We start from the raw sequence: 27,095 nt of genomic DNA on the forward strand, positions 1-27,095 counted from the left end.
AGTTCAATTATGCCAAGCCCTAACACAGCTAGTTAGCGGACTGGCAGCCTTGCCTTCTCCTGTGGCTGAGTTAGGGCATCCATATGAGCAAGAAGGCTCCAAAAGTGTACCCATAATGGGGATTTGGAAGGGAAGGCACTTCCTGCATCACTGAATCATCTCAAGCCCCATGTCAAACAGTACAATTCAAAAATTGATGCTGCAGTGCCCTACAACAAGCTGCTCCTTGCTGTTCCTCCCCCTCACTGCTCCAATGGCCAGAACGGTTCCCAGGCTAAATGCACTCATGGCCATTTGTATCCATTTGTCCTTGTGCCAACATTGTTTTAAGTTTAACACAGGATATTTATAGATCATTCCTGTCCTCTCTAGCCACTAATGTTGTTGGGCAGAACCAGGCAATCCCTTTGTGTTTCCTATTGTTAGGTAGGGTCTGCAGCCCCAGTGAACACCCTCAGTTACACTTGGTCCTGTTGCAGTTCTTCTTTAATAGAGATGAATAAAGCTAAGTGCAGCCTCCTCACAGGGCCCACCAGTACTTGTTCTCCATCACCAATACTTTTCAGCTCCCTGTGGGAAATACTTGATTCATCCTCTCTCACATTTACCTTTCTCTATGGCCATGCTGTGCTGCCATTTCAAGGCAATCTGTGACCAGCCAAGCCTGAGACATTTTATTTTCACAGAAAAACTCTGGCCCTTCAGCCTTACATGCCAAACCTCACATTTGGCACAATTGAATTTTGTCCTATTCCTCTTGTTCCCGCCCTCAAGGTCATGCAGTTCTTCCTGTTTGATAGGCTGGGGCCTCCCTGTATTGACAAGCGCTCGCATGTCTGTGTCATCAGGAAATATCATCATGCACTCCTCCCTCTTTTGTGTGACAGAAAAATATGGACTAAAAGCAGTCCCCAGGCAGCCCTCAGACAAATCCACCAGCAACTATCTTCCAGATCTGCTTTCAGCTCATCTTGCTTTCACCTCCTATCCCACTATGCCTCACCTATCTTGCAGAGATGGTTGAGCTTCTTCCAGAGGAAAAGACGGTGCAAGTCCATAGGGCTTGCCGGACCCAACCAATCCTTTGGAAGTGGTTGTGTTCCCTTGGGGACATTACAAAAGAGAGTCAGACAAGTTGCGAAGCTCTGACATTTCATAACAATGCCAAGCCAGGGAAATATAATACCGAGGGTAACTTGGGACGGAAGGGAAAATTCTTCAGCATCTGGTGGAGCACATGCAGTAATTCTGGCAGCACAGAGAGCTCTGTGTCCTCAAGAACCCTCTTACATTACAACATGTTGGTATTGCTGCTCAGAGGGAAACTGAGCCCAGGTGGAGGGCAGAGACAAGGGCTAGAGGGCTGTTCCAGTGAAGAGGTGGGCAGAGGTCAAGGCCACCAAATCTGTCACACAGTTCTAGCCTAGGCCCCAGGCCTCTGTTTCACCTCAGATGAAGACCAGACAGCTTTGGTCATTTGTGGAGATGATTTATAGATGGTTTACATCGATGCAGCAATGCAGGAAGAAAAGGAATACTGATTTTTGTGAGTAACCAGCTGTTTGTGAGGCAGAATATTATGGCCCAGCATCTACTGGGCCCTGTAGTTGCTAAGGCAAGCTCAGGAGGAGACTGGAAAAGATGAACCCCAGTATACTCTGGTCTTCTGTCTCCAGGGAAGATCACGGGGTCCACCTTTGAACCAGCCAAGAGGTAAAGGCAAACCTTGGCCAGACCAAGGTCAGCAGCCAGCTTCAATTGGGCTGAAGAAATCAGCTCCATCACTTCAGGGCTCCAAAGATGACTTTGAGAAAAGCCACCACTTATGGTGGACCCGGGTCAGAGGAAAGTCACAACCACTCGTTTTCGAAAGACTGACTTCTCAGAAAACTCCAGCAGGTGCCTTCCAGAGGACCCAAAACTATTTCAGGCAACTGCAGTGCCTGTGAGTACATCAGGCCTCGAAGTACTGCTGAAGCAGTGAGTAACACAGCGAGACTGCCCAAGTGCCAGCGTGAGACCTTGAGCCAACTGCAGAAACAAAGCCCTGAGTGTCTTTGTGTTCCAGAAACTGCATGAAATGAGATACGTGTGAATATGCTCCACAAAGTTTACCCTGGATCTTTGGAGAGAACACCTTATTAGAGCTGCTGGTAGCGTTACGCTGGCTCAGAAACAGCTTTTTCACGTGTCTCTTGAAAATAAGGCCTTTCTAATTTTATTACAAAATATCCACTTGCATGGGACAAGTTGAGAACATTTGGCACCCACTGCTGTGAAGCTCCTTAGTTTTATCCTTTTCATTAATGAAAAGTGAAAGCAGAAGCTCTTGCCCTTCTCTCTGCTGCCCACAATGTCCTGGTGTAAAGCCACAGGCAGATTTCCTGAGCCCTGCATGTGCATGGGGGGATGTGAATGCATTCCTGTGAGCACAGACATAGAACAGACCTAATTGTTATCCTCAGGAAGAACATGGCTGAGAGGATTTGCCTCTGTTTAACCAGGTAGTGATTAACACCTGGTGAGAAGATCTAACAGCCATAATATCTCATTAAAGTACTTTGACAGGCGATAACCTCTTCAAATATGCATGGGAGAGAGAGAGGACAGGCTTTGGAAAAGGCACAGAGTGTTTGTAAACTGGTCATCACTGGTTTTCACACTCCTTAACCCTGCTCAGGGAGTTGCAAAGGTCTCTGGGCTGGTATAAAATACTCACCACAGTGTGGTGATGTGTAAAGCAAGCTGCAGCACTTAGCTTTGCTTTTGTGCAGCATCTCAGCTTCTCACTTCTTACTTCTCCAGCCCAATTTTGAGGGACTATCAGTTTTAGCCCCTAAGGATCCTCTCCAGGCCTCATGCAGGAATCTGATAATATGTGCCTTCCACCCCAAAGAACCTGCCATAAGAGTAGAAGATGAGGCAGAAACAGTCAGATCATTATGGACAGCTTAAGCACTATTAAGTTATACAGGAAACCCCCAAAAATGCCTGGGCCACTGGATTCAGGGAACCACAGCTGGAGGTGAGGACCCCCAGGCATGAGGCATCTAAAGGAGCCTTAGCAAAAGCAAAGGTCTAGGAATTTGAAATGGTGTAGGACAATCATTTTGGAGACTTTAAGGCACCATTTCTTCCCAAGCTGATTTTTTTTATATGCACAAATTTACTTTGTGGTCAGAGGCAACGGAGGGAGTAAGGTGCATTGTTAAGCAAGTGGCCACCAGGGGTGGAGTACCCTGACATTAAACAACTCCTGTTCTCTACTTCTTTCCACATCTGTCACCGCAACCAGCTTAACCAAACTTAAATTCTCTGTACCTTGGTCTTACCCCTAGTGATGCCAAAGGGCACATGGAGCACATGCAAAGAGTACCGTGGGATGGATGGTTCCTCTGGAGGTCACCTGGCACAACCCAGCTCTCAGAGCAGAGCCTACAGACACTCAAAACAACATGAACTGGCCTCAGAATAGCCTGTTGAAAACAAGCCTCACCTCCAGATGACCTGAACTTTAAAAGTGGCTGTGGCAGAAACCAGCATGGATTGCATGTGTTGGACCCACTTCTAATTGGCCTTGACTTCTATGCAAATGTGTTTTCAAGAGCTACATGTTGTTATTATCTGTTGTCGATGGGCATGCGGTTTTGGAAATCACAGCTTGACTTTAAACCTTTTTTCAGGGAGAACTTTTCATCATTTGCTTTAATGGGGAACTCCCCTTCCCAGTTTGGCTCAGCATTTGAGCTAAGCTTTGGCTACTTGGCAGTGCTTGGCCCAGCTCTGCAGTCCATGGCTTGCTGCGGTGTGAAGGGATCAGGGGAACAAGAAGCAAGGGTCAGGCAGGGTCTTATCTTCTCCTTAGCCCAGACTAGCTTGAAGAGTGGTGATCCTTTGTCTGACTGTGGCACATCTGGCTCTCTCCCAACTCCAGCTGTCACACTGGGGGTGGCATCTCCGAGGGGACCCTTGGGTCAGCAGCTCTTTGTGGAGTTGCTCCTTGGGCAAAGGGAGCCAAATGTCCCACAGTACTCGGGGCAACGAGGACAGCCCTGTTCAAGCCTTTGTTCCTTGATAGTTCTGCTGCTTTGGATTTGTGTGCTGCAACCCTGCCACTGGCACTTGGCCGGGGTACTGATGCCTGGGAGAAATATCAGTGCAAATGCAATTATGTGGGAGTGAGCACCTGTGTGTCTCTGGTAGCCCAACCACGCCAATCCTGATATATTTCTAGGTCAAAGATGGCAGTGGGGAAAAAAATCACAGCTTTCTGGAGTCCCATGCAGTGCTATGTGTCCCCAGCCCCAGGAGTAGCAGTAGGAAAGACTGTGTCACCACAAAGCTGCAGCCCGGACCTCGCCTTTTCCACGCCTGGCGTTGTGTGTGCTCTTTGACTTGTTGTCACCATCACCCGGGCTGCGCTGCTTTCTGGCAAGGAGAGGAACAAGAGCAGGCAATGTTTTACAGAGGATAGTGTCTGGCCACGGAAAAGCTGTGCAACATGACTCATTTTGTGTAAAGGACACGAAATTACAACTGCGTGCCACATGAGAAATGCTAGCTGGGCTCGAATCAAAAAACATCCTCATCCAGGAAGGGTATTCAAGCACGTGCTTAATTTAAGAACATACTTAATCAGGGCCTTTGGGCATAAAAGGGTAATGATTATTCTTGTGTTCCTGGGAAAATCCAAGTGACATCCGGAAGATGTATCACTCGAGAAAATTTAGTGTTATTTCAATTTCCAAAAATGTAATTCTTTTAATTTGTCATTGCTATGAGTTCCTTCACAGCTGTTTTACACTCGATTTTTAATACCAAGTGGAATCAGCAAACACAATCTGGTTCAGATAATAAGTATGGAAGATCAATCCTGCATCCATCTCTTTTCTCTATCCCCATTAAACTTCCCAGCATGTAAGATATCTGAGTTTGACTTTGCAGGGACAGCTAGCCACAGCAAAAGAAACTCTGGTACACACCATTTCATAATTTAAAATCAGCGATATCCCTGCCCGGAATTTTTTCAATGGATTTGACCCTTAATTTTCTCTCTAAATAGCCGTGTATTGCTGCAGAGATTAGAAATGATGGGATTCTAAGATGGATATGCCTTTAAGTGTGCAAGGAGCCAAGGAGAGGCTCCCTCTGTCAGTGCGACCAAGATAGATGGCAACTAAGGTCTTTGTTTTCCATGGAAAAACTGCGTGGGACAGCTACTCCAGACCCAACAGCTGGGAGAAGGCAGGTCTGCTCTATGTTCACCACATTTCATGGTTTCATATCCAAGCCTTTCTGTCACTGCACAGAAGATGTCCCCTAAGCTGGCCTCTAGGGGACACGGCATCTAGGCACCAGCTAGAATTTTCAAAAGGGGTGCAGGGATCCGGGACCCAAGGGGACATCCCACATATGCCCTGTAGAAGATATTCTGCCTGCTGCCCTTGGGCATGGCCTCATTTATTTGTTACTTGCTGTACAGTAAGGATATTCAGGCACCTGTTTTACCGGAGATTCTCCAGCCCAGAGATAAACAAGGGTTGTTATTGGCCATAGGGTAAGTTCTTGTTAATTTTATTGACCTTGAGTTAAATCCTGTTCATCCTCTTCAGGCAATTGCTCCCACTGAAACCAGTATGAATGTCGGCACAAATAAAGCAACTGGACTTTGTCCCCTTTGAGAAGACAGCAATCATAAATCCAGCCGCCAGCACAAATCGAGGTGCTAAGCCAGGGATTTTCCTGGGGGAAGGTCCACAGTAAAGATCATTGGGATAGAACCAGAGAAGTGGATGGGCGTAAAGGAAAAGAAAATTCTAACTTCACTTCACTCTAATTATTATTAGGATAGATATTCAACTGGGCATCATTTAAACATGCCCTCAGCTTTGCCACTGCTTCCTGGTCTGACCTTGGTGATGATCCTTGAACACCCTGTCCTTCTCAAAGCTGTGGTTAAATATAGTTGTTTGTGGCTTTGAGAGGCAAGATACACCCATGAGTGCAAGTTATTGTGAGGATATTTTAAAAAGTGAATGATAGTGACAAAACATCTTAGTGGGAAACTGTGAAAACATGTTACTCTATGCAACATGACTAGAGGAGGAGGATTTTTTTTCCAATTTTTTTCACCTCTTGTTTATTTTCCTCTTCCTTTTTTGAACCGTATATCTTAATCTCTCTAGATGAATGTAGCATGAGAGTTATGGGTGCAGAAAGCATCTGAAACCACTTTGTTTCTAGTTTTCTTTCATCCGTTTGGTGTTATAAATAACCAAAGAGGATATTGCTTAATCCATAAAACAAAGTGACATCATAATTTATTAATACAGAGGACACAGTTCATTGCTGTTTAAATGCCATAAAGAGCTGGAAATGGAGTAGTTTCTCAGAAGAGCTGGAAATGGAGTAGTTTCTCAGAAGGCAGGGCCAGTGTGTCAGAGGAAATATTTGCTCAGTGCTATACCAGCATGTGCAAGATCCTCTCTGAGTATCTCACCATTTTGGTCAATCCCACCTGAGCTGCTCTGCCACATCCAAAGGCAATTTTGCTGGGGATTTCTCCAGTCTCTGATGTCTTCTTTCCACCTGCCCCACTCCTCCCAACACTTTGCTCCTGCTGTCTGCTTCTATGGAAAAGGAAAAAAAAAACAAACCAAAAACGTAACAGCCCCGTGGTGGGGACAGAGCTGGTTGGATCATTAAAGTTCTCTCATTGGTGTCTGTGGGGCAGCAGCACAAGCCCACATGTCCTCAGGGTGTCCCTGTGCCGGCAGGGACATGGAGCTGCACGCACAGAAGAGCGATGCCATACATCAGGCTGTTCACACTTGGCCCCGGGCCAGCAAAGCATTTAAGCACCTGTTTACCCCTAAGCTTTTGAGTAATTCCATTGGCCTGAGCTAAGCACCAAGCTTCCCACAGCCGCCCTGCTTCCCTTGGTCTTCCTTTGCAGGATTTGTGCACCATGGCCTGGCTGAACTCAGGGCCAGCATAGCCCTGGCACAGCACCACTCAGCACCCACCTCTTCTTGCTCTCTCCTCTCCACAGAGACAGAACTGAGTCTCTGCAGACCCCAGTCCTGCTGGCACCTCCATGGGTGAGACCCTCTAGTGTCTGAGAGACTCTGCCAGGGCTCCCAGTGCTGGATTCAGCCAAAGAGCAATTTTTGAGTATTTCAGGAGAAATTCCACCACTTCTGTTGCTGTGCTGTCTCCAAGCACCAGCCTGAGCCCACATATGGATGAAGCGTAGTGACCACATGTTCACAATAAGACATCCCTCTGTCTTTTAGATAACATAAACAATCTTTCTGGTATGGATAACTTGCAGCCCTGGAAACACGCTCAGCAGATGTTTGCTCCACGCTCTACCACTGCCTGCTCAGAAGCACCAGTCCTCACTGCTGGTCCCTGTCTGCTTCATCATAAAACATGCCTAGCTTTGCTTTTGCAACTTTTGGGAAGAGACAGGAAGGATCCCTTTTGGCTCCCCAGGACATTAACTTGTATTTTCATTTGTACTTACTTCGTACTTTCCGTACACGCAATCAACTCCCTCCCCCTGGGACGAACCTATTTAAAGCGGTTCAGCGGGTGAGTGGAATGTGCACGGTGCTGCCTGGGTGCCCCCAGCCACGCTCTGCCTGCCGGTAACCCCCAGGGGAGCCATGAGCTCCTTCCTGGCTTCTTCCTGCACAGGCACTGCAGTGTTCCCGGCTCCCTGGCGAGGCACATTTCCCTGCTGTTCACCAGCCGGCGGTTTGGAATTCCTGCTCTGCTGTTTGCCCGTGCGTCCCCAAGCCCCAAAGATGCGCTCACACCTGCGGAGCCGTGTGAGCGCGTACGCCCAGCCCGGTGACGAACAGCCGGCGCCTGCACGTTGGCAGTGCGCTACCCCCCTTGCATCCCCCCCTTCTCCGGGCTATATGTGGCATTTCGAAGCTCTGACAATCTGCTTCCAAATGTTTTCCATATTTGTTCAGCCTCCTTGATTCAAATACCAGGAAGAACTCAGCCGGCACAAAGCGAAGCTTTGGGGGGCAGAAAACTAACACCACCATCGGCGTGCGCATACACACTCGCACGTGAAAGCCCAAAGCCCGCCGGCATGGGAAAGGAGGAGAAGAAAGCCCGGCACGGCACGTCCCCGAATACCCAGAACCAGACAGGGAAGGCACCCGGAGGGGAGAAAAGCACCGGCTCGACGCAGGAGTCCGAGATGAAGAAGAAGCAGAAGAAATCCAAGGGGGATCCCAAAACTGGCCAGGAGGAGGAATCCCACACTTGTTGTGGCTGCCGTTTCCCGCTGCTGTTTGCGTTGCTGCAGCTGGCGTTAGGCGCCTCTGTAACAGTGCTGGGCTTCCTTATGGCAGGCATCAGTTCCTCTCTGCCAGTCAGAGACACTCCATATTGGGCTGGGATAATTGTAAGCATAAAGTCTCTTTCTCCCTAAAGTGCCTTTGCCAGCATTAATGCAAGCTGCATGACGCTCCACTTTAGACTAACCAACTGCATGCACAACACCATTTGAGTTATGCTAGCTATAAATATTCCTGAGATTAAGTGTCTGGCTGTACTTTCCCAGGGAAGACTGCTCCTGCAGATTTACACAGCCTTTCGTATTCTTCCCTGCAGTACCCAACAGACCTGAAATAAAATACAGGGTTGCTGTTCACTGGATGTATGTATTAGCTTGTGCTTAGCAGTGAACTCCTGCCTGGTGATGCTGGAAAAAAAAAAGTTAATTTCTTATGCTGCCTATCCTCTTTGCCCACCAAACCATAGCCATCAGGTTTTGGAAGCGAGAGCATAACTCTGTAAAGTCTCAACTGTTAGCTGGGCGAGAAGAGCAATATCTGTCTCCAGAGCTGGGATTTAACCCTCTTCCCACTGTTACTCCTGACTGCATGTGGCCATGGGGAAGGGTGGATGTGTGAGGGACAGGGAGCCCTTCACAGGGCCTGCTGGTGGCTCCTGCCAAGTCAAGTTTGGAGTGATGCACCAACCTCACTGCGTGGGCTGGGGGGACTGGGCAGAGGGCAGCGTCCTGCTGGGTGTAAATCAGAGGCATCCCTGCTGGGGAAGCCTGGGTGGTTCCCCAGCAGCAGCCACCCCTGCAGAGGTAGGGACAGGGTGTGTGGTGCCATCCGTGGTGTGACTCTGCTGGCTGTGGGCTTGGGGACGTGAGGTTTGCCTGTGGAGGGACAGGGTCAGTGATTATGAGCCTGGGATAAGCCATGGATATAATTAAGCATGCAGGTTTCTTCCCTAGGCAACAGGTTTCAGGAAAATATGTCCTGAAAATATGCCCTGATGTGTTAGCACAGTCCTGGGTGTTGTCAGATTGTAAGAATTCCCAGCAAATAAATTTGTGTTTAGGTACTTGAAGAGAAGATTTCTTGAAGCGCTGAAGAGCCATGGGAGCATCTTCTGTAAATGTAATTCATTTTTAAAAGATTATCTGAGCATCTGAACTGGTTGGGGTTTGCTATGTTAATCCTGCTGGTGTCCCCTCAGAGGGTGGAAGGAGCAGGGCCTGAGCTCCCAGAGGAAGATTCTCTGACTCATCTCTTCATGTTTCTCTTCTGACTGAAGAGGTATCCAAGAATTTAGTGGTGTTTTGTGGAGCAGGGGCTTGCCCTTGCTTGGAAGAGGAATTTCCTCCTGGGAAGTTTTGATTGTTACAAACCAGAGGGAATACAGATGATAAAAGAGCAATATGTGGCATATTCACTCCTCATGTTTATTTTGAGAATTCTGGAGGTCAGATTATGTATTTTCCAGACAGCACTGTTGCTATCACAGGTTTGAAATAGCTTTTTCACTAGAAAAAGGTGCAGAAAGAGTAAGCTGGACTGAACTAATGTACAGCCAGGGATATGAGAAAAGCCATGCAGCAGCCCCTGGCCTGTGTGAATGTCATCAGTGCCCCAGCAGCATTCATCTGAGACGTCCACAAATGGCTGGCCTCCTTTGGGGAGGCCTGAAACCCCACCAAAGTCGCTGGTTTCTGAAAACAGAGTTCTAACCCCTGTTGTTTTTAGCAGCAGCTGCCAGCAGTAGTGACATTTAGATGCCCACCTGAGGCCAAGCTCAGTCACTTTCAGAGCTCCCCCTGAAAATCAGGAATAATTCTCCATATGTGTTCCTGAGCTAATTCCTGACTCAGAGCAAGCCTCAGCTTTCAGCTGTGGTTGGTGACCATGCTCTGCACTCACCAACCAGGGTAATCCCTGGGGAAACATTTCCTGGGGTAACATGTCCTGGAACTCTGGGAGTTTTGGTTCATGTTGCAGGGTGCCCTGCCTATTGGGAGGAGCAGTGCAGGCTGTGGGCAGCCCCATGGGGAAGGGTGACTGCACCTAGGCTCTGAGTCAGATCGCGACTCTTACTTGAGGACTCTGGTGAGATGTTGAGTCACCAGCACACTCCAGCATGGTTTGATTCATCTGTGGCTCAAATTGGCTTTTGGTGCCCCTCTGTTTACCCTCAAGGTGATGACAGGGACTGTCTGCCGGGGCATGTGGCCAGGGCCAGGCAGGCTCCTGGGCAACCATGCTGCTCTCCTGTAACCTCAGCCCAAAGCAGAAGGGAAGGAGGCACCATGTCAGAGAGAAGTGAAAAGGAAACTGGTACTAGAAAGGAGGGGATGAGGAGGTGGGGCAGGCCCAGACCTCCCAGTAGCAGAGCCTGTGTGGAGCACTGGCTGTGGTACCAAGGGACCAGTGCAAAGCACATCTGAGGGGCAAAATGCAGCAGGTGCCACAGTGTGCTGCGTCTACTTTGCTCCTGTGTTGTGGTGTCTCCATGGAGGGACTTGGTGCCCACTGGGACATCAGGTGGATATAGCCAGAAGCTGCTGGGCTGGAAATTCCAGGTATGCAGTCACAGGGTGCTGCTGGTGAGCTGTGGTGGGGGACTGTACCGAGGACTGGCCTCTGGAGAGCTGGGGAAAACTAGTCCACAAAGGAGAACCCTTGGCTAGGAGCTGCATGTGGCTGGATGTCCTGTGGGCTGGTTTTTGGGCTGCATGGAAGGTGTTACATAGGGGATGGATGACCCATGTGCTGCTCGAGAATAAACCTCGTGGCAGAAAGCAACTTCCCAAAACTCATATATTCACACAGAAATGAGCAACAGGACAGAAAGATGTGGTGTAAAATACCAGAGCATATTTGTTTTAGTAGCATCCCACTCAAGTGCTCTTTTTAAAGGACTTGATTAGTATTCTGAATCAAGAACTTAAAAAAATCTATTATCAAGCCTTTTTTAGCAACATTAGATATAATGGGTGAAGCTCATTCCTGATGTTACTCCTTTAGAATTACACCAGGCTGGATTTGACCCCACGGCTGTTAATGCAGGATGACAGAAAAATGAAGGAAAATTGCTAGTGTGTTGAATAGACCCTGATTGATTGAAAGCTGTTTTTTTCTTCTTTATTAATGACAAAATGGTGACACCGTTCCTTGCTGAAAATCAAATGCTTCAGTGCATTACCATGAATGGAAAGGAACTGTTTTTAGAGGAGCCAGTGAAAAATGCTAGTGAGGAAAACCAGGCAAGGCAGTCTGAATTAAATGTTTTTTATTCCCATTTCAGAATTCAGCATTAAATGCGTTCAAAACCTGACTGTGTAGGTTTGTGAGGCTGGAGCAGGCCAGGGATTGGGTTCACCATCCTGGGAATAAATGTGGCCAGTGATCCTCTGACAGGGAGTGGAGGAGGGCTCCAAGCCTGCAGGGCTCCCTCCCCAGAGCATCGGCCCTTCCCTTCTGAGCCCCTGCAGAAGGAAATGATGCAACTTGTGTTGCACCAAGAACATTTCACCAGGACAAGCAGCTAAAACCCACTTAAAACCAAAATACATTTAGTCCAAAAATTTATGGACCATGAGTCAGAAACCAAAGGACAATTTTATGGACAGAAACTACGAAGCCTTCAGGATTTACACTTCTGCTTCAGCTTCAGTAACCTATTCCCTGTAAAACGCCTCTCCCCCATTGCTAAGGACAGGCAGATAAATGCAGTAAAAGTGATGAAGGTAGCATTTGTTTCATTTGCCTGGAACCAATTATACTGAAAGTGCCCATGAGACCTGTCCTGAGCTCCCCAAACTGCAGGCTGGACTCCCTGGCAGTCTCTTCCTTCTTGCTGCTTTGCAGGAGCTTGGACAAACTTCACAAACCCACTCATGAGTGCAAGGTTTTATTTTTTCCTGTGCCTTGCCACTGGCTTGCTGCATAGCTTTGGGCAAGTTACTTAACCTTACTAAGACTTTGTTATTTCCCCTGCAAAGTGGGGTTAATAGTGGCCATCCATCACCCCTTGCTTTGAGATCCTGGGATGAAAAGTGCTGTAGAGACAGTAGATATTAATAGTATCCTTTTCATTCTTTTTCATTAGCTTGTGGCCTTTTGACACCCAGAAGAAGTAACAATGTATTTCCCCTTGAAAAACCTACTTTAGATTATTTCCACTGCGATCAAAAATGGAGAGTATCAGAGTTTTCATGGGCAAGCTCCCTTTTCAGCCCTGTTTTGCAGACTCAGGGAGTTAAGAAAGTTACAGAAGTGCTCATCACAAATGATTATCCAGGGTGTTTATTATTTCTGTCAGGAAGTTATTTTAAATGTATATGTATAGATGTTCATCAAATTAGGACTTTTAAAAGCATTTTAAAAAATCTGATTCACAAGCTGCTCAAGGCAACAACTGTGGCTCCAGCTGTCACTTTTATTGCAAAAAACATCCCAAAAGCCATGAGCTGAGCCCCCAGCCCAGAAGCTCTGACACTTCTCCCTGCTCCAGCCCTTCTCCATCTCCCCAGGTGTTCCCCAGGCCAGAGGGTCCCTGAGCATTACTCAAGGGTGGCTGTGGCTTGTGGCTTTTTGGCATCAGTGCTCAAGCATTGGCTTCTCTGCCCTTGTGGAGGTGAGGCTGATGTGGGGCTGTGTGGTGCAAAAGGCAGGCAGACTTTTAACTGAAAAAGCAGCTTAATCGACCTTCATTTACCTGGAATGAGAAATGTCTCTGTAAACTTTTGCTTGTTTTTGGGGAAACCATTTTTAATATTTCAAATAGAAGGTGACTCTTAAAACCTGGTGCCATCAAAAATCCTGCAGGCATCCATATTTTTTTGGTACAGGCTAGCTTCAGTTAGCCATGGGCAAACATCAAAAGGTTTAAGGGAGGACTGCCTTGAAGAAGAGGCCAGTGCTTGTTTAGAGCCATGTGTAGCACCAGAGCAGGACTCTTCAGAACCCTCTGCCCTTAAATCTCATCCTCTTCCAAGAGTAACCGTGCATTGATTCACTGAAATTCACACTTTTGTTTTGCTCAGGTGTGGAGTGGAAAACTTTGATAGGGAGAAATGTTCAAACACTCTGAAGCAATAGTTTGAGAAGGTAACTGCACACATGAGGTGTGTCTGATGCCTGGCCAGGGTTGGTCTAATCCTGGACCCATCTGTGGCTTAGCAGTTTGACTGCAAAATTCCTGGCTGGAATTTGTGCAAAAGTCTAGGTAAAATTTGGAGAGGGATATCAAACAGGTTTCTCCAGCCCAGGTAGCCTCATGACTATGGAGATGGTGGCTTTCACAGTCACAGACACACCCCAAACCACAAATACTTTTCACAAGTACTCTCAGCCATGCTGCATTTCTCAGGCTGAAAATCACTGCTGGGTCTGTGAACTCTTTTTTTTTTTTTTTTTTTTTATCCCTCAGGCGTTTGTTCAGCCAGGACTGTACTTCTGATTTAACAGCAGCAATGGACTGCTGCTGCAGCTCCTGGCTGTGTAAGCAATTGTAGCCTTTGGGGGAATGAAATCTTACCTTAACACAAGCAACTGACCTAAACAGCAAAGATTATTATGGAAAAAATAGCATTTCATTTGATTGCAGATGCTCTTGCAGGGTTTTGATGACTTTTCAGGATTAAGAGAAAGTTGTGGATCTGCAAGGGGGTGTTATTGCATGGCTTGAAGAGACCAGTAGTAAAGATATCATTATTTTATTCTGTGGGTGGGGCAGGGATGGGCAGTTATTGTGGGGTTTATGGCTGTTAAAAGAATGATTTCCTAAATGATGATGATGATGGCCTTTGCCTGCAACCACAATATACATGTTTGTCATTATTATTATTATTATTATTATTACTGCCATTATTTCTAGAAGTAACATATATGCAACTAAATTGTCCTTAAATGTAACAAGAAGTCTGTAAGGGGTAAAAAAAAAATTAGGGCACAGTACCTCTGTGCTGCAGACTGGCTTCTTTCACACATGACAGTGAGACCCAGGCTGACCTGAGGCTGATGAAAGCTGGCAGTGAAAGCTGCCTGCAGCACCACTTTCATCACAGCTTCCTCAAACCTCATAAAGCCAGTGAACTTCAGTGCTGCTGTCGGCAGCAGCCTGTAGAGATGTCTGGTACCAGAGGTGATCCAGGTTTATAATGGTAAAGCCAACAGGGACAAGCTCTTTCCTGCATCAAAATCTGTGTCCAGTGGGAGCGTTAGATTTGGTGGATAAAGCAGTTTCTCCAAAGGTGTAGACAGAAGCTAAGCCTTGCCATATCTGATAAGGTGGGAGAACCATCAGCCAAGTATCACCTGTGAGGGAGAGCCAGAAAGTCCAGAGACAGCTGCAGGAGATAATTCTTTACATGTGTCCCTAAAAACAGAAAGACCCCAGTGTCTCCGAGTGAGCAACTACAAAATAACTTCTCCATAATGGAGCTGTCTTCCTAATTCTATTAACAGTAATTTTCCTCCTGAAGTTTGAGTTTACATTCTCATTAAATAGAAAGAGTCCTCCTGTGGGTCTCAGCAGCGTTGTGTGGCATTGCAAGGTGTACCTGGGAGAGGTTTTGTCCTGCAGTGTGTTTTCTTTCTGCCCCTAAAAATTGTGGCAGGAGGTTTTCGCAAACGAAGCTCCCACACAAAGAGCTATACCGTGTCTTTGTGAGTGTTTGCAACATTTGCTTTGTGATGTGGCACAGACACAAGATGCTTCTTAGAGCCAGGTTTTTGTCTCCTGCCTTCATTTCTTGGTGGAAATTCCTAACACTCCTGGTTCCTGCCCTCTTTGGGGTGGGAGCAAGCTGGAAAATTTCTCCTCCTATTTTGATTGTGGCTTAAAAACCCAACAATTCTTAAGTCACTTTTCAGCCCTGAGGTGGTCCTGCCCAATGGGATGAATGTCTACTGCTTCCCCCCAAAAAGAAAAATTATTAAAAATTTTGTACAGCCTAAATATTTAAGTTCTTCAGCCAGTGTTAGTAAATAGCTGTTCTCCTGGGTTGTGAACTAGAGGGATTTCACAGGGTGTGCCTTAAGCAAAATGAAATCTTTACCTTTCCTAAATACTTCTGTATGACATTTGGGTCTTTTTCTAGGCAGTGCTTTCCAAATTAAATTCTTACCTTGGTTAACCTTTCACGTCACAACCTCTTCAGCAAAGGGGTGTGTTAGTCCATATGGAAATGTTGAAGTAGGATCTTGAAATAAACTCGAGTTGAAATATGCACAGAAATGCAAATTCCTGGATTTCTGGGTAACAGTTGACCAGAGCTGATCTAATTAAGTGCCATCCTGCAGGTCTCAGAGAATCTGTTTTATTTGTGTAGCAAGTGCACATCGATTGGCAGCAAGCACGTGCTGACGTGGGTTCAATTACATTTTATGTTGTGTGCTCAGTCAATAAGGCACGGGAAATGTGTGCTTCACACTGGGATGTGGCAGTGGCTGTTGCAGCACCAGGATGTGGGATTACCTAATGCTGCTTAGCAATCAGCATCAACAGCACCTGTAACACGCCCACAGCTGTTATAGTTACTTAGAGGCTCCTAAAAAATACTTACCAGTGGATTTTTATAGTTATTCTGTTACACTTCACAGGTGTAATTCAAAGCTGATATATTAATAATGTATAAAATAGCAGCATAGAGCTGTTTCCTATATAAATGTTCCACGCTTTGGTTTCCTCCAAGGAGTGAATTTACCTTTAAAGAGCTGAAATGTTAAACATATGTGGGTCATAATTCTCAGTAACGTTATTTTGTACTGCTGCTTAGAAAAACACACATCTCTGGTTAAAAAAAATAATAAATTAAAAATGGTACTGTATTCTTGCAAAAGAAATGCTTAAACCTTCTGAAATATCCTGGTCAAGACTTGCCGGAATCCTGACCCAGTGTAATCCTTTATAAATACCTTTCTACAAATGTCCCTCTTCACGTGTCCCTGAGTATATTATTTAAATCCCAGAGGACCTTTAGAAAGCATGTACAGGAATGGAGATGCTGTTAAGTGGTAGCCCTTTGAATGGGAAGCTTTCTGAAGAGGAAGGTCTGATCCTGCCAAGTGTGAAGCCAGCAGGAGTTTTGCAAAACTTGTCCGAGGCACTTGATGGCAGAGACAAAATTCCAGCATTGGTCTCTTCCCTTCGGAAAGGAATGCAGCTCTATCAGCCCTCTGTGGTTAAATGGAAGGGGAAGGAGGGGGTGGGAACAGTCCCATGATATCTCATGGCAGTCACCTGGAGGCAAATCTGGCTTTCGGTCCATGCAAGTGTAAATGCCCACTAGTGTAGCTGAAGCAAAACAAATTTGATTTATTGCTCATAACAGGATCCTTCAGCACCAGATCCTGAAAATACTTAGGTCCAGCTGGGGGAGTTTATCATTTGGATATTATCAGCAATAGGATTTCTTGTGATTTAAGTTTTATGGGCATGTTAATTGAATTAAAAGATTAATATATGGTGCAAGGGGCCAAGGACATAGTCGATTCATCCTGAGAAATAAAAGATGGTTCAGTCACACAGAAGCACTACAGGGCAAAAAAAACCCAGCACTGAAGGACCTTTGACAAGAAAGGTTGTTTTTTCCCCAGACAACCCTGTCAGCTATGGCTGTCAACAATAAAAAGAAATAAACAAATAAATTTGAGGCTGTGTGTAAGTCACAGGACCAGAATATAAATACACGTGACATGGAAAGGAGTAAATAATACTGACCCATTCTTTAGAAATGTTCTGAGGCAATACTTCCTATTCATGTCCCACTGAAATGACATGTAATAAAACTTCATGGGCAAAAGTGTTACTAATCGCCCAGGTTCTTGAGGAACATGGCTCTGTGCGTGTTGGGAGGTACTTCTCCTTTGCAGGGCTGCTGCCTCGGGCCTTGCACCAACAATGCAGATGCAAAAAGTTGGATACTTTCTGCAACAGATCATAAAAGGAACATGTTTATCCATCACTGTCCAAAAGGACAGCTGGGCATTTTTCACTGCAGGACAAGCTCCCTATGGAGTCAGAAATCTGGATGTAAGCAGCACTTCCAGGGCATGCAGGTGGAGTTGGGGCTGTGATGGAGCCCCCACCCCCTCCTGCAGGCATCTCCATGGCATGACCTCACCTTGGCAAAGGCAAATCACGTGTGGCTCTGACCAAAGAGGGCAAATCCCACTGCTCTGGGAAAGCAGAGAACTTCAAATTAATGGCAACTCTTCCAAAGTAAAGTACTTCTTTCAGAAGTAAAATGGAGAGGGTGAAAAAAAAAAAAAAAAAGAGAATCTTGCTGCTCTGTCATTGAGAATTTAACAACTGTCATCTATAACCAAGATGGTCCTAGCAGGGAGGTGAAGACTTGCTCCTGGCCCTGCATGTAGAGAGGACCTCTGAAAGGACAGTGCCTGATCTCATTCAAAGTCCCCACTGATGCTCATCACACCTAAAATGGCTTTTAAAGGTGTGATTTGAAGGGTCATTTAAAAACACATGCATGCCATCAACTCACCTGTTTTTCCAAGGCAGCTCAAACATGCACAGATTCCTCCAAACACAGCTCCAACTGCCAACAGTCTCTCTCATGCCCAGATCCAGCCCCACAGGGAGCCCTCACCTGGTGCCTGGGTGCCCAGCTCCTCTATCCAGGGGATGAACTGCCAAAAAGCAGAAGTCTGCTGCTCCTAAGTCCTTCTGTGAGGTTTGCTCACTGATCCTCCAAAAAGTGGGAGAGGAGGGCACTTGACTGGAGTGCTTAGCACTGTGTGGAGACACACTGTGTTTTCTAAACACAAAAAACCAAATCACATTAATTGGGCTAGTTCCTCAGAGGAGGATCTTCCCTTCTTACCTGGAAAATGCCAACCTGTGAGTACCTGCTTCTGCAAATAAATCCAGAATAATAATTAATACAGCTAAATTAATAAACAAGTGTGCAAATACTTTTCCATTACTTTTAACCTTCAGCAATTACTGCCACAGGGCTAAAACACAGTTTCAGATTGCAGGGGAGATGGATATCTTCTTTGGTAAGGTGTCCACTCCAAAAGTGGTTGAAAGCCTCTGCAATAAACTCTGCTGCTTTTTACCCAGTGGCAGCCATGGTTTAATAATTTAAAACTTGCATGGGTGACATAAAAACCCTGTCAGCACCCAGAGCTACATAGGATGGTACTCTTTGGGCTTGCCAACCCAGCTTCAGAAACCTTCTGCTCTTTTTTGATGGTTGTGTGGGCAAAAACTCGACACACATCCTGGGGGCTGTTGCTGTGCTGTGTCTTTGATGACTTTGCTTCCACACTGCTTCTTGAATTATGGTTCTGCAAACACAGAAAGGTATCTTGGCTTGGGGGGGGGGGGGGGGAATTGTGTTTTGTAGGGTTTTGTTAACCTTGACACATTTTACATCTCTTCCATTGCAGATCTGTGTGGTGGCCTTAGTGGGATTTGTTATGCTTTGTATCTCATACCAACCTGATGAGAAGACGTGTGCCCAGTTTACAGTGAAGGTACCTGAACATTTTTTAAGCTTTTTTTTTTTTTTTTTTTTTGCTTCTTATGTCATTAAATATAATCAAAAAAGTTGATACAGAGGATATTTTTAAGACCACAGGAAAATAAGTGAAAATGCACCTGAAATGCAGAAATGGTTTTCTGTTACTTTCCAGGCAGCCAAGGAAGAAACTGTATTCTATAAAGGGAAACTCTATTAACATTTCAAATCAGAACAAGATACCATTTTATTCACCATGTTTTAGGAATATAGACAAAGCTGGAATAATTTGGGAAGTGTTCAGAGGGTTTAAGTAAATTAAGTGGAGATAGTGAGCAGGGTAAGAAGTAAGATGGCCTAAAATGAGTCCACTTAAATCAAGGTTTAATATTTAATGGGAAAGTACTCAGAAAGCACAGGGACATGCATTCTTCCACAAAGCAAATTCCCATCTGAGCATTGCAGGAACTGCACCATACCCTACCTTTGTCTCCAAAACTGCTTTGCTGACACTGGTGAGCAGCTAGAAGAGCAAGGCTGAGAACACTTGGTTTTAGCACCATTTTTCCTGGGCTATTTTTCCTTATTATTGTATTTTTCAGGGCTCTTAATATTTTGCAGACACATAATAACCAAGAAAAATACTGACACAAGCAGCACAAAATAACAGCGATTATTAACTGGAAAAAGGCAGAAGGAAACAAAATGCAAGAAGCAGCTTTTCAAGCCCTGGCATCCATCGTCCCTTAGAAATTAGATGCTGATGTGTCTTTTGTGTCTTTCTCAAACTTCTCCCATACTTAAAGAAAAAAGAGGAGAACAACAATTGTGCCTGCCCTGTGGCTGCCTCTACATTGTCCCTTGTCACCTTTCCACCCCCAAGGAAGGTTACTGGGCTGGGCAAGGGCTGCCACGCCAGGCCTGCCCCACAGCATTAAATTGAATTTGGCATCCAGGCAGGAAGGGAGTCATTGGTGTTGGGAACGGCATGTCGGGCTGGGCAGCTCAGATGTCTCTGCCACCCACCCTGACGGTAAGGAAAGCGAGACATTGTTCCCCACAGGAAAACAGACATTTTGGAATTGCTCCTGAGGTGATGTAAAATGGGCCATCACCTGGCAGAATTAGAGTTTAAATCTCCCTGGACTGTTGCTTACCCAAGGCACCCGCCTCCCCAGAATCTCCCTTCTCAGCATTTCCTGTTGCAGCATGCCCCAGAACTTCATCATTCCCAGGCTGTTCACCTCTCCTGTCCCATGTCCCTGCTGGGAGTTGCTATCCCACAGTCTGGGATAACAGGACCAAAAAAAAAAAAAAAAAAAGGCTTCTGTCTGAAAGGCTCACACCTATTTTAACAAAGTAGGAGCTAAAACTCTTCTCCAGGACTTCGATCACATAGGACTCATCTACATCTTCAGTATCACTTCTCATATCTTTGAATTTCAGTTAAAGACTGTCTCTGAACTAAAAACAAGCATTAGCTATGACAAGGCTGAGGATGCAAGATTGCAGTCATGAGACAGATTGTTCAGAGGGTTGTTTTTTTCTCCTTGAGGGCCTGGAGCTTCATCAAGCACTGCAGTTGGGTTCAGCCCAATTCACTCTGACCATCCTTACGGTATGTGGCCCAGGTCCTGCCCTCACACTGATAGCTGAGTCCCATCAGCCAAGCATCATCCTGCAGGAAAATCTTGTCTGAACTTTCCTGGAGTGCATTAAGCACCCCAAGTTCCCTTGCACAGCCCAAGGATCACTGTGAGAGGAGGACCACACACACACACACACACACACACACACACACAGGCTGGGGGATTTGGGTCAACCCCCAAGATGACTCTCTGACCACTGCGAGCGACTCCCTCGGGGTGGAAAACAGGAGGACACCTGTGCAGTCCTCTCTGCCTTCCTCCCTCTCAGCAGCTGCTTCTTCAATTTCACACATGCATGAGCCCTGGATCCTGTTAAAGAAGGAGGTGTGAGAACTGCTTTCGGCAGAAGTCCCTTCCCGAAACTGCTGTGGGTACCCACAGCAGGCCATGTGTCCCTGAGAAAGGGAGGCCACCCAAAGAGAGGGTGGCTGTGCCCTTCAGGAGGACAGCAACAGCCAGTGAGTGCCACACAGGAAAATCTTGAGCCATCCTGTTGACTTCCTGGGCTCTGTGCTGACATTTGACAGATCATTCCCTGCAGCCCGGGGTAGTGACACCCTCTGCTCCTGCACACCCAGCCCATGCCGTGACACACCACGGTTCCTGTTCCCTGCAGGGGCTCATGCCTGAGCTACCACTGCCCTCAAAAAGGGCCTCCTGATCCTCCTCTGCAAACCCCTCTGCTTTCACCCCTGATAACTATGAGCAGCCTTTTCCATGAGGAACTTGATCCACCTTCCTGTTATTTATTTCAATTTAGTCACGGAGGACAACTATTGCCAGTAAATATTGCTAAAATGTCTCTTCCTCATATGAGGAACACAAAGGAGGATGAGCTGCCATGCTCTGAGGTCATTGTACACTGTCTCTCCCCACTTCTCTTTTCTCCTTCTATTTAAGCAGCAATTGCAATGCCTGTCTCTCTGAAGCTGCTTAAAAACAGTTTTCTAGTGGCAAGTCCTGGTTCCTGGGCAGAGCCCACCACACAGTTGTATTTGTGATGCTGAAGTTGCCTCCAGGTCTGGCATGTGATTAATCTGCTGATGGAATCTCAGCCCTCACAGTCTTGTGCTCCCTGAGAGGCAGTGCTTGCATTTAGCTCACCTTTGATATTTGGGAATGTGTTAATTTTCAGTAGCTCACAGAGAAATTCCTCTGCAAACATCTTGTGAGAATAATAAGCTTTTTGGAAATTGCCCTGTGTTCCTCATGCATCTCCCTTTGCCTCCAAGGATTATCATCAGAGCTGCCTGTGTATTCAGATTCTGAGATTTCCTTTCCTTTAGGAACACAACATGCAAATTCTCCCTTACTGTACCTGCAGCATAGATTAGGCTGTTGTGTCCTGACTTTGGATAGAAGTTGTTAGCTAAATAAAATACCTGCCAAGGGAGAATCAGGCACATGGTGCTGTCTTGGCTTAATATTCCATCTATTAGGGAGGCCTGATTCTGTCTTCTGCTGGGCTGAATCCAGGGACTTCCACCAGGACTTCTATATCACAGAACAACTAACATTTGTCCATTTTCTGTTTTCCCCATTGAACACATTTGCACAATCTTTGAAAACAATGCCATTGGCTTATGAATTACCACATCTTGGTGGTAATTGACATCAGTCAGCAGCACTCCATCTTCTGTATGCTTCATATGAGGAGGTGGCCCCATTTTCCAGCTTCACCTTTCCCATGGACCCTTGCCTTGAAAGCTGCGTGGGCAAATTAATTGCATTTAATAAGAGCCACCCTTTTTGAAGCTGCCCTTGGTTTAAGGCCACAGGGGAAGTAATTAAATTTAAGAGCAGTCAAGTCTTGGAAACTAAGATCTTTCAGAAAGAATTTGGTGATATGAGGGGGAAAATGTACATAGTGCTTCAGGACCTGCAATAATCCCAAATATTTTTTTTTCAAGCTGGCAACCAAACAAAAAATTGATTCACAGTGTAGTTCTAAGACAAATATACCAGGAGTGTGAATTTTATCAAGACATACATAGTTGGGGTTTCAAGGTAAAAAAAAAAAAAAAAGCTTTTATATAGATATTTGCAGTATTGAGGTTAAGAGAGAGAAAGAGAGAGAGAAGCTGCTGTTTAAAATAAGATTCCCAACCATGGCATGTGTCTGACAGATAAGATGCCAAGGAAAAGAAATGTTTTTACAGTGCGGAACAGAACCAAAAAATGCAATTTTGGCTAAACACAGAACATGATATTAATATACATTCACATATATTTTGTATGCCGTGCAGCAACTGCCAATTCCAGCTATCAAAAGCAAAGGGAAGCCCAAATGTTCTGGTATCCAAAGCTCTCAGGTGTATCCCAGAGTGTCAAAGGCTCTGACTTGCTGCAGTTTCCATGTGTTTGTGGGGGTGGACTCTGCAGAGCTAGCCTTGATAAAAGCCACACTATTTTTAAGCTGCCACTGTTGTGAGGAGCAGTGGAGGTGACGAGCAGACCCTTATCCTTCTCACACTGTAGCACTGGGAAAAGAAAGGTGCTTGCTGCCTTTTCATGCCTGTGAAAGATTTCCCCATGTTTATTGGACAGATTTTGGAGGCAGACTCAGTACAGCAGACACTTTTTTTGTGGAGATCTGCATTCCCTTTCCACAGTGGGACCTGGGAAGCAAAAGGCTAGCTGCATCCACAGGGCCTAAAGTGGGAGATCAGCCACCCCACTGCCTGATTTGCAAGTATAAATCAGATTTGTTCAGACATGCAAACCAAGAATAATGCATGACCAAAGTCTCAAAAACACCTAGAGCTCAGCACAGCATGGGGTAAGATGGCAGCCCAAGGCTCAGTCTGCTCAGCTCTGCTTCCAGGCACTAATTTGTCTCAGGTGATGACCATGACTCCTGTCAATGCAGGTACGACTGGAGAGGAAAATGCTCCCTCTCTCTCTCTCAAGCTTCTTGATGTATAGGCACACCAGTTCCTTGGTGCTCTCCCCACGACTCCAAATTGCAAGGCAATGCTCATATAAAACATGCAAGGCAAGTTCTTGAGATGACCTGCTGAACTTCTCATCATAAGGAGCCTTGCAGTTGTTGAAGCACCCAATCTCCAGACAGTATATTGAGGGTATGCATTCCTTGTGAGTTCCTCAATCTCTATGAAGCTGGAAAAAGGGGTTTATCTCTTTTTTTTCCCCTTTCTTTCAGCTGCTGTATTTTCTCCTGAGTGCCCTGGCTCTGGTTGCCTGTGTTTTGGCAGTGGCTTTTGCTGCACACCACTACTTGCAGCTGACCAAGTTCACCTGTGACAACATCCAGGATTCCTGCCAGTGCAAACTGGACACTGCAGACCCCCTCGGTCGCACCTTCGTGTATCAGGATGTGGCCAACTGTGGCAGCCTGACCAGAATGCTCAGCCTGTACCTCCTTCTGCAGATGGCTCTCAACCTGGTGGCAGCCCTGGTGTGCCTGCTGATGTGCTTCATGGTGTGGAAGCACCGGTACCAGGTCTTCTATGTGGGCGTTCGCTTCCAGCCTCTCACGGCTGCTGAAGGCCATGCACAGCAAGTGTAGGGTCTGGGCTGGGCTGGCAGGGGCTTGTGGCCAGGGATGAGAACTGCCACCGCAGACACCGCGGAGGGGTGGATGCTTGGAAGATGTTTGAAGAGATAAAACGCTCACTCAGCTTTAATGAATTTATTTTTCAATCATTTTGGGAGCATTTCATACAGCTGCTCTTGAGCAAAGGCCTCTTGTGAGATTAGCTAGAGGTCACAGAGTCCTAAAGATGCAGTTGTACAAATGCTCCCCACAGAGGATCTTTAATAGCCATGGAAAAAATATTTGGGAACTTATCTGCAGGGCTACAGCCATTACAAAATAGGGTCCATTTCACTCTTGCCTTCAGAGAACCTATGCCAATTTCTGCCAGATAAAGATCTGATCCCAACTGCTTAATTATATCAGTGGGAACATGCTTCGGGAATATATCATATCTTGGTGCTCTGGCTGTAATCCATGCTAACCTGATGGGAACTTAACCTTCAGGCAGGTGATGAGGGAGGTCAAGACCTCTTCCAATGCAGGTTGAGACCAACACCAAAGTAAATATATTGATGGCTGCAGTATAAAATATACATATAACTTTTCAGAGTGAATAATGATATAGGCTACCTAACCCAATTACTAATAAACAACAAATATGAGTGAGTTCACTGAAAGTTCTTTGATGGGCCCTGCTTGAGATGCCAGGCAGATTTCTGATGTTTGGGAGAAAAGTTTAAGGAACCTTAAGTTGCACTCCTAAAGTAGAGGGACCCTAAATCAGTAGTCATGTTGAAAACTATGTCCATATTGCTCTAATTGCAGGCTAACAAACACGGATTTTAGCCAGTTCCACCAATTATACTTCAAGCACAAAAGGCCAAATGCATTTTTGGTGTAACTCCTCTGAAGACAATCAGCCTTACACACCAGCAGTGGAGTTAGGCCAACAGCCCTGAAAGATACATCCCTGCAACAATGAATGTTTTTAAAATGGGGTGGAGGGAGGGAAGCAAGAAGAGACTGCCAGTCTCCCAAAGACATCTCTGATAATGATGAAGGCAACAGAATAATGATTTCTTAATGAAGATGGAAAAACAAAGCGTATTTAAGCAGTGCTTTTTCACCCTGAAAGTGCAGCTCTAGAAGTGCTTTACATCTCATTAGCCTTATACCAAGACAAATATGTTGGCTTGTCCCTTGAACTGCCATTTCCACTTGCACAGCTGGGACAGCTAAATTTAGGAGCAATTCCTAATTGGCAGCATTTGGCACTGCCTCCTGATCCATATCTGTGCAAGGGCAAACCAGCTGGTGCTCACACCCTGCCATGATGAGGGATTTCCTGATCCCAGCCAGAATAAGGATGTCTCTGAGGTGAAGCAATCATATGCCAGAAAAATTGTGCCATAATCACTAGCTAGGAGGAAGCAAATGAAATTTATATAAGGCTTCAAAGAAAAAAAACAGCCAACTTTCTCCAGCAAAAAAAGTCGTCAAAAACCCAGACTGGCACAAACCTAGTTGTCTAAAGAGTTCTAATCCTACCAAAAAAACTGTCTTCCATATGGTGATCACACATCACCCAGAGGCTAGACCATCAAGCCTCCAGGGTCAGAAAATCACAGTGTAGTGAAGTCTCCTGTGGCCCGTCTAGAACACTGCTGGGTGTAGGGGCTGTAGTTTTAGTCATGGAAAGTGCCTCTGGAGCAGATATAGCATCACCAAGGTGCTCTGTGCCAAGCCACAAAGCGAGGAGCTGAAGGACATGAGAGGTTTTGAGATCTGCTTCCAAATGACCTTTTTTATTGCACCTAAAAGTAACAACCACTCGTAAGCCTGGCTGCAGGGCACATTTGCAAGGGTGCCCGTGTCACCACCCATCCAAAGACCTCAGTCTGCCTGCCAGGCACTGCTGGGTCAAGTTGAGACAGGAGAGGACCGGGATGGCGAGCGGTTGGTGTCAGACTCATCCTTGGGGCCATCCATGTGGATCTGGCAGGAACCAGCCCATCTCCCATGGCTCTGGCGGAACATGCTGCCAGCAGAGCTCACAGAGCTGTGGCAGGGCCATCCTGCCTGGAGATGGGTACACAGGGGTGCCTCTCCCCTTGTGGTGTGCTCAGGTTTGTCCCCCATCCCAACACGCCTCCAGCCGTGCTCTCTGTGAGAGCTCAGGGCAGAGGATATACCTTCTTCCTACCTGCACGGCCCTTGGTGCACCTGCCCCTCCCTCCAGCCAAAAATGTGGGATCCTCTCTCCACACAGAAGATAACAAGGAGCAGAAAAGGGATCCAAGGGAGTCTGAATGACAGCTGAGCTTTGGGGCCTCCCCCCACCCTCACCACTGCATGATGGCAGGCACAACAAGAGGATGACTGTGTTGGCAGAGCAGGACATGCTTCCCCCCCACCCATCCCAAACATCCCTTTGCTCAGGGGATAGCTTGGTGTGCAGCACTCCACCCTGGCCCAGCAGCATTTCCACCAGAGCTGCCTTTTGTCTCAATCCTCTTACCTCTGCCTCACCCATGCGTTCTCACTCGAAGTCTCCCATCACCTCACAGGTGCTGTGGGATGGGGCTGGGCTGGCAGTGCCTGGCCTCTGCCTGCTCACCCCTGGGCTGCGATTTGCTGGGATTGCTCTAGGGCACGGCAGACACAGTGGGGATGATCACAGAGCTGCTGGAAATGCCTTCGGCGTGTAGGCAGGGAGGAGAAAGGAGGTCTGGATAACAGAGCCTGCTCCACTTAACAAGCTGTGCACCTCCATATCAGCTCACCCTCCACTTCCAGCCACGAATTCGGTTTGCTAATCAGCACAATGCAGCTTAACCCTTTGTTCTGGAAGAAAGCAATATTCATCATGTATTCTGCTGGTGGTTTATATGCCTAATGAATAAATATGAGGCATTTCGATCTAGCAAAGATGAACTTCTTTATTTCCTTTTCATGTATCTCAAGAGCATAAAATCAAAACAGGAGAGGTGGAGAAACAGAGACAGAAGGTTTAGGAACTGGTTTCCCCTAGGTATGGTTTTACAATGTGTATTTTGCTTGGATTAAGAATTTTGGAAGGTACTAATTAAAAGATTTTCACCTACCACAGCATATCCAGACACCTCCCAGCCTTTTCCCAGTGTCAGATCCATGTGGA

General features: G+C 46.3%; 1 protein-coding gene across 1 annotated transcript; it reads left to right on the top strand.

The window, feature by feature from the left end:
* The first annotated feature begins 7,962 nt into the window (after positions 1-7,962).
* Positions 7,963-26,857, top strand: SSPN (sarcospan). Its single transcript, XM_041468681.1, has 3 exons — positions 7,963-8,428; positions 18,720-18,806; positions 23,603-26,857. Exons 1-3 carry the CDS (start codon positions 8,111-8,113, stop codon positions 23,966-23,968), a joined length of 771 nt encoding a protein of 256 aa, XP_041324615.1. The 5' UTR covers positions 7,963-8,110; the 3' UTR covers positions 23,969-26,857.
* Positions 26,858-27,095: the final 238 nt, after the last annotated feature.

The sequence above is a fragment of the Pyrgilauda ruficollis genome, unplaced genomic scaffold (assembly GCF_017590135.1).
Source record: "Pyrgilauda ruficollis isolate IOZ18807 unplaced genomic scaffold, ASM1759013v1 scaffold227, whole genome shotgun sequence".
Lineage (NCBI taxonomy): Eukaryota > Metazoa > Chordata > Aves > Passeriformes > Passeridae > Pyrgilauda > Pyrgilauda ruficollis.

Excerpts from the sequence above, each read along its gene's own strand:
- SSPN (XM_041468681.1), top strand. The coding sequence starts at position 8,111 with ATGGGAAAGGAGGAGAAGAAAGCCCGGCACGGCACGTCCCCGAATACC. Across the intron at positions 8,429-18,719 it reads CATATTGGGCTGGGATAATT|ATCTGTGTGGTGGCCTTAGT; the intron begins GTAAGCATAAAG and ends CTTCCATTGCAG. Across the intron at positions 18,807-23,602 it reads GTGCCCAGTTTACAGTGAAG|CTGCTGTATTTTCTCCTGAG; the intron begins GTACCTGAACAT and ends CCTTTCTTTCAG.